This window comes from Metopolophium dirhodum, chromosome 1 (assembly GCF_019925205.1).
Source record: "Metopolophium dirhodum isolate CAU chromosome 1, ASM1992520v1, whole genome shotgun sequence".
In the NCBI taxonomy this organism is placed as follows: Eukaryota; Metazoa; Arthropoda; class Insecta; order Hemiptera; family Aphididae; genus Metopolophium; species Metopolophium dirhodum.
The window spans coordinates 38,657,828-38,672,945 of NC_083560.1; the positions used below are offsets into that span (position 1 = coordinate 38,657,828).

Consider the following 15,118-nt stretch of genomic DNA (forward strand, 5'->3'; position numbering starts at 1 on the left):
ATTAGAATAACACAGTTTCTAGTTTTAATTTTTATGATAATAATACTATAATATTGGTATCGACGACGCAAATTAGCTGATACAACTGGGATTTGTGATTTCTTCATTGAATTTTTTTACAGTGTTAAATCCTTTAATGTATTTTGTGAATTCCTTTGAAAGGATAGGCTCTCCGGCGGCGTCAGCTTAGCTTTTACTATGTTTCTTGTTATAATTATAATTTAGAACCAATTTTAGACAAAAATATACCTACATAGTATTTATGTGTATGGAATAAATAATGAACTTAATTAAAATATCCTTAATTATCTATTTAAAAAAAGAACAGTTGTTGTAAACAGTCAAAATACAACATTAGACACGTTGTTTAAAGTTTCAACGGAATATTTTTTCAGTCTTGTAAATTATTATATTAGGAGTTGGTCGTTCGTGAAGAAACTGATTCCAGGGAGTCTTTTTTCATTCTTGATGTACAAAAATAATGAAGATTCAAATGTCCCAACAATACTAACATTATTAAAAAAATGATTGGTATGCAACAGAAAAACTGAATATAGTCGTCTTCAACATATTCATCGTCTTGGTCACAATAACTGCAATTATACAAATAAGATAAAATATTGATTACAATATGCCTGTCCTTCGTCGATATGTTAGTATATTGTATTGATATGATTCATAATGCCATACCTATAGACTCACAGTATAATATTAAATTTGGTTACGAGGAATCGCGAGTGTAGGCCACTGTGGCACCATGATTCGTGGTAATATAATATAACTACTAAGGACCGGTCCACATTAAAGTCTAAAATGTCTAAAGTGGATACGTTAGAAAATGAGAACGCAACACATTGATAATATGAGAAATGACCTTGCCCACACTGCCCGATGAGCGGACATCTGTCATCCATAGACCGGATTTCAAAGGACTACGTACGTTTTATCGGATCCTGTTCGAAACATATTGTTTTTAATGATGGTGAGGCACATTATACATATTTGTTATACTGAATTTTTTTTTTGGCATATCTTCGTGCATATACGGTTTTTTTTAGGTGTATATTTTAGAGCATATTTGGCCATTTTTTGATGCATATTTGAATATTTTTTAGAGCTATAAGTCCCTTAGCCTAATTATAACACACCACAGTACCCAAAAATCTTGTGCTCGTATCTAGGTGAAAATGGATTAAAAATAATTTTTTTGACCTGCAATTATCAATATTTTATTTAATTTTTTCAAGGTGCGATTGTGTGAAAATGCGTTACAAACAAATTAATTAAAAGAAAGATAATGCACGTCACGTGGAACATGACTTAACGGCCTTTAATATCAGTTATAAGGTATACCCGTTGCAATGACGCAATTAGGCAACATCTTCAGGGTGGTGCTGCTTCAGTCTCCAGATATTTTTTCTAAGTTTAGTATAACCCTGTAGGATCAATTCAGGAAAATGTATAACGCTTGTACCATAAATAAATAGTGTATACCTGCATAAGTAATAGATATTGAAGAGTGTGGTCTGAGGTACTCGGTGTATGTAAAATAATATTGAAATTGATACAGAATCGTGTATGTTAATGATCATCATAAAATCCACACGACTCCGCAAACTCACTGAATCGTTCCCTACCAAAATACATCGCATTCAAGTAAGTTATTTAATCTATTCAGTATTTTATATCCTTAGCTGCAGAATATTATTGCTAATAATTGTTTCTGTTTTTAATAAATACTCATATTAACCAAACTAATAATAAACTATTCATACCAACTGTTGGACAGTTGTGTATAATTATTGAAAATCACAAACTCACTGGGCGTATGAGTCAGTGTCTGCTGCAGTCTCGTTCAAACTCGACGGCCGTGTTCCCGGGCTGTTCGCTAATTCCAGTGACTGTGTACTGTAAAGATGCTGCCGTGGTGGGTTCTTTATTGCATCGCTGTCTGCAGTCTTGGTTGCCGTGGTTTGGTCGTCAGAGTGACATAGTGCAGGCTGTGGCACCAAAACAGTCTCTGTGACCGTGGTGTGGCCGTTAGAGCGACTGGGCGCCGGCCGTGGCGCTGGCTGAGTACGGAAGATCGGGCCAGCTATCGATGATGATCTATCGTTTGCGATCGCTGCAGGCGCTGATGCTAATATCGCAATGCACAAAAAAGCGGCGTGCATAACGTCTTTGCTGTGCAACATTATATAATTACGGTACACGTACAATTTGTTCGTATGTTGGATACCCAACCACATATGACTGAATACAATATAACGCTGTAACAGGAATACTATCAAAATATATTTTTACTGTAAGAGGCATTAACGTTATTGATTTGATAAACATTGGAATTTAATCACCTATGCTACAGAATAATATGACAATCACGGTGTGAATTACAAAAGTATAATATTGGCCTTTGGATGAGTGCGTAGTTCATAAATATATAGTAATTATTCATCGATGGATTACCGTACATGGTGACGAGTTGGCTACAAGGGTGAACTGACATTAAATAAAAGTTATAAAATGTATGTTGGCCAAAACGAAACATTCCCTATGCACCGACCACATAATTATCTATTATGATATATAAAACCGAAATGGTGTGATTTGAACCTAGATCATATACCTACATAATAATATAGTATACTATATGATTTGAGAATGTTTTCTACATGTTATTAAATACCTAATATATTATTTGTATTGTGTAATAAACTCAAAGCTATAATATTGTAGTAACCAAAGTTACTACGTAACATTAAAGTCAACCTATAACATAATATTATATTAGATATATTAATTATAAATAAATAACAGATAACAATGAAATACATAATAATAATAATTTTTTAAAGATTTTTTTTATGTTTTTAAATTAGATTTATTGTGAATTCTAATTTTGTATGGGGGGAGGGGGGGGGGGGGGGTGATACATAGGTTGCCTCACCAAAAAAATACTACCAGAACCGCCACTGATCGTAAGCTTATTAGACTACCGACGAGTGCTTACTATCTTCTAAGTAATGGTAGATGCTCTACCCGTATTTATGCGGGTTCTAACTATGACGTAAGGTGGCGTGATTTAGGCTCGGTACACACGTGCGTTATTTTGACGTGCGGCACCGCTGTGTCATCGTAATTATATGATATTCTAATTTTCCTCCCCAATATTGTTGAATTGCATTATTTTGTGAATAGGTAAAACAACTTATTGTTTTCACCTTTGATCTATATTTAGTATTTTAATACATTGAATATTAATACCTACATTACCTTTCATAAAATATACTACATGGATAATTTATTATTCTACATTACATTGGTAAAATAATAATATAGTAGTAATCTTTTTATCAGTTTGATTATCAGATAACTTGTTGCAGGTAGCTAGACCGTGTTGATAGGATATGCAGGTGTTTGTTGACAAAATAGTATGCAGTTGAAAGTTAAAGTGTGTATTAAAATGTTTCTTCAAATAAAATATAACTAAGTCCAATTCACCAAATTGTTACACAGTCTAACTGGAAGGTGCTTGCTAGTAGATTGAGCGTACACGTCTGATTTCAGGCCGTTTCGGGGTCCCTCTTATAGTTCTATCCCCGCTCCCCCTTTCTATCGACTTAGTATCCTGTTGTCCCGAATGTGGCTATCGACTCCGGATGTGGCCTATCTCCCTTATCTATTCTGAGTATTTTTGATATTACATATATTTATATTTGTAGTTAATTATTTGTAATTTAACGTTATATATATGTCTTATACATCCGTCAATACTATGGTAACATAACGTTTGCCTAATCTATGCAATATCTAGGAATCATATCGGGTTGTTGTTGCGGTTTAATTACCTTCAGTTTTTGTCACTTGCCCGACTATGATTTAATAAATGAATAGTAATTTAACTATTTATATTTTAATATTATTATGTATTTCATTATTATCTGTTATTTATTTATAATTAATATAATATATTATATTAGATATAATAGTTCTTCTTTTCAATGTTTTGAAGGAAATAGATTTTCGATATTTTGTAAAGTTTTTGTAGTACAGTTGCAAATTAATTTGCTTAATTTCTCAAAATGAACTTGTACTTTAAAGGTTCATCGAGTTAAAAAAAATGAAAAAGTTTTTCCTACAAAACATAGAAAAAAAGTTATTGAATTCAAATTAGTTTTCAAAATGGAAATTGGACTAATTCTAGAAGTATGTTTATTTTTCTTTAGAAAATTGGTCTAAATGCACATTCGTCCTGACGCGAGTTTAACATTTTTTACCCACCACAAAAAAAATGCACAACGCCACTAAAGAAGTTTTCACTTCAAAAATCTAAATAAAAGTCTTGTTGAATAAAAAAATTGAAATTGGATAGAAGAGGCAAGTTAAATAAAAAATGTAAATTGGATAAAAATCCTTTTTGGATAAAAAATCTGAATTAGATAATAAAAAAGACTAATTTGAATAGAAAAACTGATTTGAATAAAAAACATAATTAAATAAAAAACCATAATTTATTGAAAAATCTAAATTGAATAAAAAATTCTTGTAGAAAAAAATTTAAATTGAATAAAAACCTTGTTGAATAAAAACCCAAATTGAATAAAAAATCTAATTTTTTATCCAATCAAGATTGTTTAATCAATAAGGCTCTTTTATTCAATTTAGATTTTTTCAATAAATTATGGTTTTTATTTAACTATTTTTTTTATTCAAATCAGTTTTTTTTTATTCAAAATGGACTTTTTTTTATCTAATTCAGATTTTTTATTCAAAAAGGATTTTTATCCAATTTAGATTATTAAACTTTCCATTTTTTTTTTATCCAATAATTTCAAATAAAAGTCTTGTTGAATATAAAATTTAAATTGGATAAAAAAGGCAAGTTGAATAAAAAATCTAAATTGGATAAAAAAAAACGGAAAGTAAAAAAAAGGTTGCACATTTTTTCAAGTTGGTTGCTAAAAGTTGCTAAATGGTTGCTAAATGGCTGCTAAATATTGGCACAAGTCTGAAGTTAGTAGGACAAAGTCGGGGGGCGGCGTGCAGTTGCCTCCCCCCCATTTTTATTATGCTGATTTTGGTCACGAAGTAATAGGTAGCAAATTTTTTAACGTTGGTTGCTAAAAGTTGCTAAAAGGTTGCTAAATATTGGCACAAGTCCGAAGTTGGTAGGACAAAGTTGGGGGTCCAACTTCATGCACGTAATTTTCGAGTTGAAAATAGTACCAATAAGTACAGTAAATATTCAAAATTATGTTAATAATCAAAAATATTTTATACTTATACTGTTTTTACACACAATTTGTTTTAATTTTAATTTTTATAATAATGTATTATTTGGACGACAAACATATACTATATGTATCGTTTTAATTTTAATATATATTATAAAAGCGTATACGTTGGGAAATACATTATATGTAGGTATTTCCAATTCATTTCCCAATACTGTTTATTTATTTCTATTCTGCGATTTTCCGTAATTTTTTGTGTACATTTGTTTCTACATTTATAATGTTTGCACCCAAGTAAAACAGTATGTTTATATTTCAAAAGTTTTATTTTTTTTCTATACGAGTTTTTGAAGACGTGTTATATTTTTACGTTTTCTTATTTGGCCTGATTTGGTATAGGACTCACTTTCGGAATTATTCGTTGATGTACCATCGTGAGCTGGATCGACAATTTCAATCACGAATCCGTCATCAAAGTGCATGGGCAACGCTGCAATATCAATTAATTCATCAAAGTCATCTAATGTTTCAGTCGAATCTGTAATTGATTTTAGGGAGATATAATTTGTAATTTTAAAGATTTTATGGGCAGTGGCGTTGATGCACACGATGATTAATTATCATTTATCAAGCACGCGTAAAAAAAAATACTACCGAAATAATCATATTTATATATTATCCTATACAGTTTGTAAATTTTATTATAGCCATATAAAGTCAAATTATATTTAATAACAATTTTCTTTTATTGACTATATTTTTGTAATTAAAAACAAATAATCATATATAGATACTTAAATACTTGAAATGTTTACCGGATGTGTGTTATTATATTATCATACGATCATATATAAAATTGTAGTATACTAAAGGTATCTACTGAATTTATAAAATTAATGACAATACTACTATCTACTTAATATTCATAAAAACTAAAAAGTAAGTATTTAAAAGCTAAATAGCAGCCTTCTCTTACTAATTATATTAAAATAAGTAATAACTAAATAATTAATTTAAATAGTTGCATAATTCAGCATTTTTTTTCCTTAAGAAAAACACCGTAACACCACTAGAAATTTTTTTTAAATGTCGTATCAACCTTCATATTGTTGTCAAATACTAAGAAAAAATACAGTATGTACCATAATATTCTAGAGAATAAAGTGGTATAATATGTTCAATGGGGATATAGCTCATTTCATTAGTAAAATAATTCCTCAATGTATACATATACTGCTGCATATTTACTTATAGTAATCTTACCTAAACGGATTTGCTGTATGTACACTTTATTTTAGATTCTGAGCGAAGCGATAAATGTATTGATTTTACAATAATATGTGTTTTTTTTTTTTATTTATTTTTTATTTACTTTTTTTATTTTTTTTTTTTTGTGTCTGTCATCACTTTTTAGGACAGTAAAAATGCTTGGATTTTCTTCAACAGTAACTTTTCTGATAGAAAAGTGAATATAGTTGGTCCTTTAGGGGGTCAAAAGTAAAAATATCCCAGTGGTTTTCAAAAGCGACGTGAAAAACAAAAGACAAATTAAGGAAAACCCGGAATTTTTACGCAAAATCTGTTTTTGAGAAAATCGATTTTGATTTTTGGTCCAACTCTAAAAAAATGACCGTAGGTACATGCAATTTTGACTGAATGTTTATATTAGCATTTTCTATACACTATAGTAATTTCCAAATATTTTGACTTATTTTGAGCTGTTTACGGACATTTTTATTATCCAATTTTTTTAGTTTTTTTTGCTATAAATATTAATAAAATTTTATTTGTTGGCCAAAAAAGCGTGAAAACTTGATGTAAGGCTCCTGATATGTTGTTACAATAGCAATTGAAAACTATTGAAAATATATATGCATAATTTTTTTTTCAATTTATTTATAAAATTTATTAACGTGCACCGCGAGAATAATTTATATCAATAAACTAATACAATTAGTTCATACGGGTTTTGGACGTGTTTCATACATATTTTCTCTGCTCGTCGTTCATAATTTAGTTGAGTAAAAATATTATATTATTGTAAAAGTTTATATTACAATGTAATACTCAATGATAGTTTCAATGATAACACAATGACAGTCGGTCAGTGTCGGTTGCTGTCGTTATCGCGCCGTGGAACGATCCGAAAAAAATGTAAACGAACGAACAAAGGAAAAACGTTTAGCCGTCAGATTTTGTACCAGGAGAATATGCGGTGGTAGCTCACCGTCGAACGTTCCTTGACGGCGACACGATATTGTGTGTATTATTAATATTATAATTTTGTCAAACAACTGAAATATTAAATTCATTAATCACACGTCATGACATGACATTTTGACTGAATGTTCATATTAGCATTTTCTATACACCATAAAATTTTGAAAATATTTTGACTCTTTTTGAGCGGTTTACGGACATTGTGAGTTTTCAATTTTTTTAGTTTTTTTTTTCTATAAATATCAATAAACAATTTTTTGTTGGGTAAAAAAGCGTGAAAATTGAATATAAGGCTCCTGATATATCGTTCTAATAGCAGTTGAAAAATGTTAAAAATACTTAGGCACAATTTTTTTTTATAAGCATTTAAAGTTCAAATTTTGACAACATTTATCAAATTTATGATTTATTAATTATTTTGTAGTTAAAAATGGATAAAATGCTTAACTTTTATAGCTAAGGATTGAAAATTTAAAACAAGGCTCCACGTAAATAGGTTATATATAAATTACTTTATTCACAATAATATCATCAAATATACTTGGTAATATCATAGGCTGACTGACCGTTTTCGCTTAGAATCATTTTTCTTAACACCATCCATTACAGTGACCCAATTGTAATCTACTGTACAGCAGAGCGACATCCACTTAACCACCTTTTTTTCGTTTAATATTATAAATTTTTTTAAACTTACCATTATAAACAAGATGTATTAAGTTTCAAGTAAAATATAACAATACACAAATTATTATAAAATATATAAACCAGGGTAAAATGCAAGAGCATGCGACCGGACATCTGGATTGCATATGAGAACACAATCACTATAATTTTAATTTAATAATATTGTTATCAATCGGTAAATTCTAGCCTATATTATTATTGTTGTCTACAGAAATCGTCAATGGCATATCTAGACGATGCCTTTACACAAAAATAGGAAATCCCGAAAAAATACAACACACAAGGAACGACACGTCCACCATGCAATAATAATAACAATAGGTACAGTCGAAACAATATAATTTGATATAATGCTGGGGCCACACGATGCGTTATTACTGAAAGCATTTGGTTTTTATACAGACAGTTTAGTTTTAAATATAACATGCTACATAACGCAATCTCATAATGATCTCCCAAAAAAATTAAAGTTTTGTTTCAACAGGATATATAATGGTGATTTAGCATATATTAAGTATTAAATAAAACAGAAATTGAATTCAAATTTAACACCATTCATTACAGTGATCCACTTGTAACCTACTGTACAACAGAGTGACATCCACTTACCCACCTTTTGTTTTTTGATTTCTAAGTTTTCTGCTGATTTACAAATTCGCAAATGTAATTTACAATTATTTACAATTAATTTACAATTGCTTGCAATTTGTCCGGAGGCGATCGGCCAAAGTCGGGGGGCTACGTGAACTTGGCCCCCGACTTTTGTTTTTTTGATTTATAAGTTATCTGCTGATTTACAAATTCGCAAATGTAATTTACAATTAATTACAATTAATTTACAATTGTTTGCAATTTGTCCGGAGGCGATCGGCCAAAGTCGGGGGGCTACGTGAACTTGGCCCCCCGACTTTTGTTTTTTGATTTATAAGTTATCTGCTGATTTACAAATTCGCAAATGTAATTTACAATTATTTACAATTGTTTGCAATTAGTCCGGAGGCGATCGGCCAAAGTCGGGGGGCTACGTGAACTTGTTTTTTGATTTATAAGTTATCTGCTGATTTACAAATTCGCAAATGTAATTTACAATTATTTACAATTAATTTACAATTGTTTACAATAATTTTGAAAATGTTTGGACAAATTCGGGGGGCTATCTTCATGTACGTGGCACTCCGGGGCTATTTTCAGGCATATCGAATATATCGATTCCACCTTAATTATCCCTTTCTTACCAATAAGAAACGTATCGATTGCGCCGGCTATTGACTCTGCCAAACTTTTTATAATAAGTACCTAAGTTTATTTCACCCGCTCATATATGGCCTAGTATACAATTTTACTGAAATTCGGTGAGGAGGCAAAAAAATGCTGTGATAATTTGATTATCACAATTATCACAAATTATGAAATTTAATCAGACAATTATGGGCATCGTATTCAAGTTCTTACAGTTGCAAATTGTTTTATTCAAAACTATTAACACAAAATTCATTAATGCGCATCCTAATAATTTTTTGTTTTCATATGTATACTGAATTTGAAAATATAAACTAATTCATATCAGAGGACATCGGTAAAAACAAAATGAATTAAATTAAATAAAAATATGTAAAATTAGTTCTTGACTATTAAGAAAGATTGAATATTGATGATTCACTTATATTAAATTGCCTTCAGATCATTATTTCAAAAAATTACAATTATATTTAATTTTGTAAAATAATAACAATTATTAATCAGAATTTATTTGAGTACCTATGCAGTACTAATTAGTTAGGTATTGAACTTATTATTTAATATTTTATTATGAAAATATGGAATCCATAGCTGGCGGAATCGATATTAAAATGTTGGAATCGTGAAACCCCCCCACCCAATATTATATTTGAGTGGCACCCAAATATTTTCGAATATCAATATATATTTGACTCTAAATTAATATTTTAACATTATTTCATAACTGTTGGTAAAGTTTTATATTGCAATAAATAATTTTTTGTTATAACTGAAAAGATTAGTGCCTATATTTTCACATTCTATTTAATAATACTGCGCCCTTGGCTATAAGCTCATAGTGTTCATCCGGGTCTCTAAGTAACTCATATAACTGCATATAAAATATATCATGAAATAATAATTAAATTACTTAACGAAATATATAAGAAAAAAAATTAGTATTTTAGTAAATTTACCAAAAATTGTACATTTTTATACTAACATAATTTTTATTTTTACTAGACATTTAATCACCAATAAATAATACATGATTAGATAGGTATCTACTATTAATTTACATTTTATTCATATATGCTTATTATTTTCTAGGTTGTAACATTGGCCGTGTATTCATTTTTCATTACAACTGAAATGGGACGACAATGGCTGGATAAACCAGTAGTGCAATTGGCAAATCTTAAACACCAAACGGAAACGAGTCCGGCAAATTATAAATATATCGATCTGTATTTTCCGGTATTTGCTATTTTACAGTTTTTCATTTACAGCACGAAAAGCAGTAAAATTAATGTTTTACAATACACACAATATTGTTATATTCTTAATCTTAAATAATTTCGATATTCAGTGATCAATTTTCATTTATAAGTGGGCACATGTAAACTCCGCCACGAGTACTTTTTTTAGTGTAAACTCCGCCAGAAAAAAACACAGGTAAAATTGGGTTCATGTAAACTCCGGCAGAAAAAAAACACAGGTAAAATTAGGTTCATGTAAACTCCGCCATTGAAGAAAATTAAGTAGCACTATAAAACGAATATAATATATTATTAAAAAAAAATTCATAATTTTAATAATCGTTCACATTAAAAAATAATCGTTAGGTACATAATAAATAAAATATGTCAAAATCAAGCTAAAATATATATAAAAAGGTGGATAAGTGGATGTCGCTCTGCTGTACAGTAGGTTACAAGTGGGTCACTGTAATGGATGGTGTTAAATTTGAATTCAATGATATAATATCATTGTATAAGAAAAACGATTCTGAGCGAAAACGGTCAGTCAGCCTATGATTTTACCAAGTATATTTCATGATATTATTGTGAATAAAGTAATTTATATATAACCTATTTACTCGGAGCCTTGTTTTAAATTTTCAATCTTTAGCCATAAAAGTTAAACATTTTATACATTTTTAACCACAAAATAATTAATAAATTATAAATTTGATAAATGTTGTCAAAATTTGAACTTTAAATGCTTATAAAAACAAATTGTGCCTATGTATTTTTAATATTTTTCAACTGCTATTAGAACGATATATCAGGAGCCTTATATTAAATTTTCACGCTTTTTTACCAAACAAATAAAAATTTATTGATATTTATCGAAAAAAAAACTAAAAAAATTGAAAACTGACAATGGCCGTAAACAGCTCAAAAAAAGTCAAAATATTTTCAACATTTTATGGTGTATAGAAAATGCTAATATGAACATTCAGTGAAATTTTCAAGTATCTACAGTCATTCTTTTTTTAATTACAATAAAATAAGAAAATTGTTACATGAGAAATCGAGTAAATATTAAATGTTGTAAAAATATTAATTTCAGACGCTCATAAAAATTTAATTTAAGTTTCTTCTAGACATTTTTTTTTTTGATAAACGTAGACAAACTTATGAGTAATCTTATATTACATTTTCAAATCTTAGATTTAAAAAGAAAAATTTTTATGAATTCTCAATTCAAAATAATTTGCTATTTTTCGTGATTTTTCCGTATTTTGTCAAAATTTGAACTTTAAATACTTATAATTAAAAACTGTGACTAAGGATTTTTAATTTTTTTCATCTGCCTTTGAAACAATAACCTAGGAGCCTTCTATTAAATTTTCAAGCTTTTTTAATCAACAGATAAAATTTTATTGATATTTATAGAAAAAAAAAATAAAAAAATTGAAAACTGACAATGGCCGTAAACAGCTCAAAAAGAGTCAAAATATTTTGTAAATTTTATGGTGTATAGAAAATGCTAATATAAACATTCAGTGAAATTTTCAAGTATCTACAGTCATTCTTTTTTTAATTACAATAAAATAAGAAAATTGTTACATGAGAAATCGAGTAAATATTAAATGTTGTAAAAATATTAATTTCAGACGCTCATAAAAATTTAATTTAAGTTTCTTCTAGACATTTTTTTTTTTGATAAACGTAGACAAACTTATGAGTTATCTTATATTACATTTTCAAATCTTAGATTTAAAAAGAAAAATTTTTATGAATTCTCAATTCAAAATAATTTGCTATTTTTCGTGATTTTTCCGTATTTTGTCAAAATTTGAACTTTAAATACTTATAATTAAAAACTGTGACTAAGGATTTTTAATTTTTTTCATCTGCCTTTGAAACAATAACCTAGGAGCCTTCTATTAAATTTTCAAGCTTTTTTAATCAACAGATAAAATTTTATTGATATTTATAGAAAAAAAAAATAAAAAAATTGAAAACTGACAATGGCCGTAAACAGCTCAAAAAGAGTCAAAATATTTTGTAAATTTTATGGTGTATAGAAAATGCTAATATAAACATTCAGTGAAATTTTCAAGTATCTACAGTCATTCTTTTTTTAATTACAATAAAATAAGAAAATTGTTACATGAGAAATCGAGTAAATATTAAATGTTGTAAAAATATTAATTTCAGACGCTCATAAAAATTTAATTTAAGTTTCTTCTAGACATTTTTTTTTTTGATAAACGTAGACAAACTTATGAGTAATCTTATATTACATTTTCAAATCTTAGATTTAAAAAGAAAAATTTTTATGAATTCTCAATTCAAAATAATTTGCTATTTTTCGTGATTTTTCCGTATTTTGTCAAAATTTGAACTTTAAATACTTATAATTAAAAACTGTGACTAAGGATTTTTAATTTTTTTCATCTGCCTTTGAAACAATAACCTAGGAGCCTTCTATTAAATTTTCAAGCTTTTTTAATCAACAGATAAAATTTTATTGATATTTATAGAAAAAAAAAATAAAAAAATTGAAAACTGACAATGGCCGTAAACAGCTCAAAAAGAGTCAAAATATTTTCAACATTTTATGGTGTATAGAAAATGCTAATATGAACATTCAGTGAAATTTTCAAGTATCTACAGTCATTCGTTTTTTAATTACAATAAGATAAGTAAATTGTTACATGAGAAATCGAGTAAATATTAAATGTTGTAAAAATATTAATTTCAGACGCTCATAAAAATTTAATTTAAGTTTCTTCTAGACATTTTTTTTTTGATAAAGGTAGACAAACTTATGAGTAATCTTATATTACATTTTCAAATCTTAGATTTAAAAAGAAAAATTTTTATGAATTCTCAATTCAAAATAATTTGCTATTTTTCGTGATTTTTCCGTATTTTGTCAAAATTTGAACTTTAAATACTTATAATTAAAAACTGTGACTAAGGATTTTTAATTTTTTTCATCTGCCTTTGAAACAATAACCTAGGAGCCTTCTATTAAATTTTCAAGCTTTTTTAATCAACAGATAAAATTTTATTGATATTTATAGAAAAAAAAACTAAAAAAATTGAAAACTGACAATGGCCGTAAACAGCTCAAAAAGAGTCAAAATATTTTGTAAATTTTATGGTGTATAGAAAATGCTAATATAAACATTCAGTCAAAATGTCATGTCCCTACGGTCATTTGTTTAAGAGTTACACTAAAAACCAAAATCTATTTTCTCGAAAACAGATTTCGCGTAAAAATTCCATTTTTTCCTTAATTTTTCTTTTGTTTTTCACGTCGCTTGTGAAAACTATTGGGAAATTTTTACTTCTGACCCCCCAAAGTACCAACTAGATTCACTTTCCTATCAGAAAAGTTACTATTGAAGAAAATCCAAGCACTTTTACTGTCCTAAAAGGTGATGACAGACACAAAAATAAAAAAAAAAATTAAAAAAAATTAAAAAAAAAACACACATCATTGTAGAATCAACACATTCATCGCTTCGCTCAGAATCTAAAATTACTAACCTAACAGCTAAGAGTATACAATTGATATAATATAGGTAATATATATTCATAATTTTCATAATAATAATTGATAATCGTTCACATAATATAATAAAATATAATAAATAATAAATAATAAATAAATAATCGTTATAAATATTGTCATGTATGAAAACTAAAATGATGTGATACAATTTGCAAATATTCTAAGTCTTGTATTTCCCTATTAGTATACCTATTCATAGCATCCATATAGGATACTGTTAATTTTTTTTTTTTGATTTCGAATTTCTTATTTTATTTACTTGGGATATGCCATTTAGTTTAATATAAGTTTGGGTTTGAAACTCGATAAGAACTTTACTAAAAATGTGAACATTCGGTTGACTTTTATAAAATTAATTTCTTAGATGACTATGAAAGAACTCACAGGCATTTGTTGTTCGATTTAAATTTGCATTTTGATCAGCCCACAAAAGAGGAGGAAACGCTGTGTCATTACTTATGTAATTGTCAACAAGGTAATCTGAGAACTTAATTACTCTGCTGGTCGGATCTAACCTTGACAATATTTTATCAATTTTGACGTATATCATCGCAATAGATGTCAACGTATTTAATATGAGAAGGCACGTGGCAATGTGAGCTCTGACCAGGTAAGAAAATAAAATTGGTGGATTTTACATATACCCATTATAGGTAAGAAAATAAAACTGTCGGAGTTTACCATAGACCTATTATTACCTTTTTATCTTGACCGGTATTCTGGCGGAGTTTACAATTGCCCATATAAGTTTATGTTATCTGTGACAATCACCTTCTATTATATCTAGTTCCTAACCGGCTAACCTTACCTATCCTAATCTTTATTACGACGTTGAAATAAAATAAAATAATAAATTTTATCTTATTTTAAATTACTGCTTTAACGAAAATATACAATTATTCTTTAATACAAATTATAGTTAATAAATTATATTCACCGCTAAA

At 28.0% G+C, this 15,118-nt stretch overlaps 1 protein-coding gene across 1 annotated transcript; it reads right to left on the bottom strand.

Annotated features, from left to right (window-relative positions):
- Positions 1-412: 412 nt before the first annotated feature.
- On the bottom strand, positions 413-14,724 carry LOC132938017 (uncharacterized). The gene is made up of 4 exons (XM_061004670.1): positions 14,559-14,724; positions 5,641-5,772; positions 1,822-2,284; positions 413-593 (listed from the first exon to the last, which is right to left on the bottom strand). Exons 1-4 carry the CDS (start codon positions 14,722-14,724, stop codon positions 413-415), a joined length of 942 nt encoding a protein of 313 aa, XP_060860653.1.
- Positions 14,725-15,118: the final 394 nt, after the last annotated feature.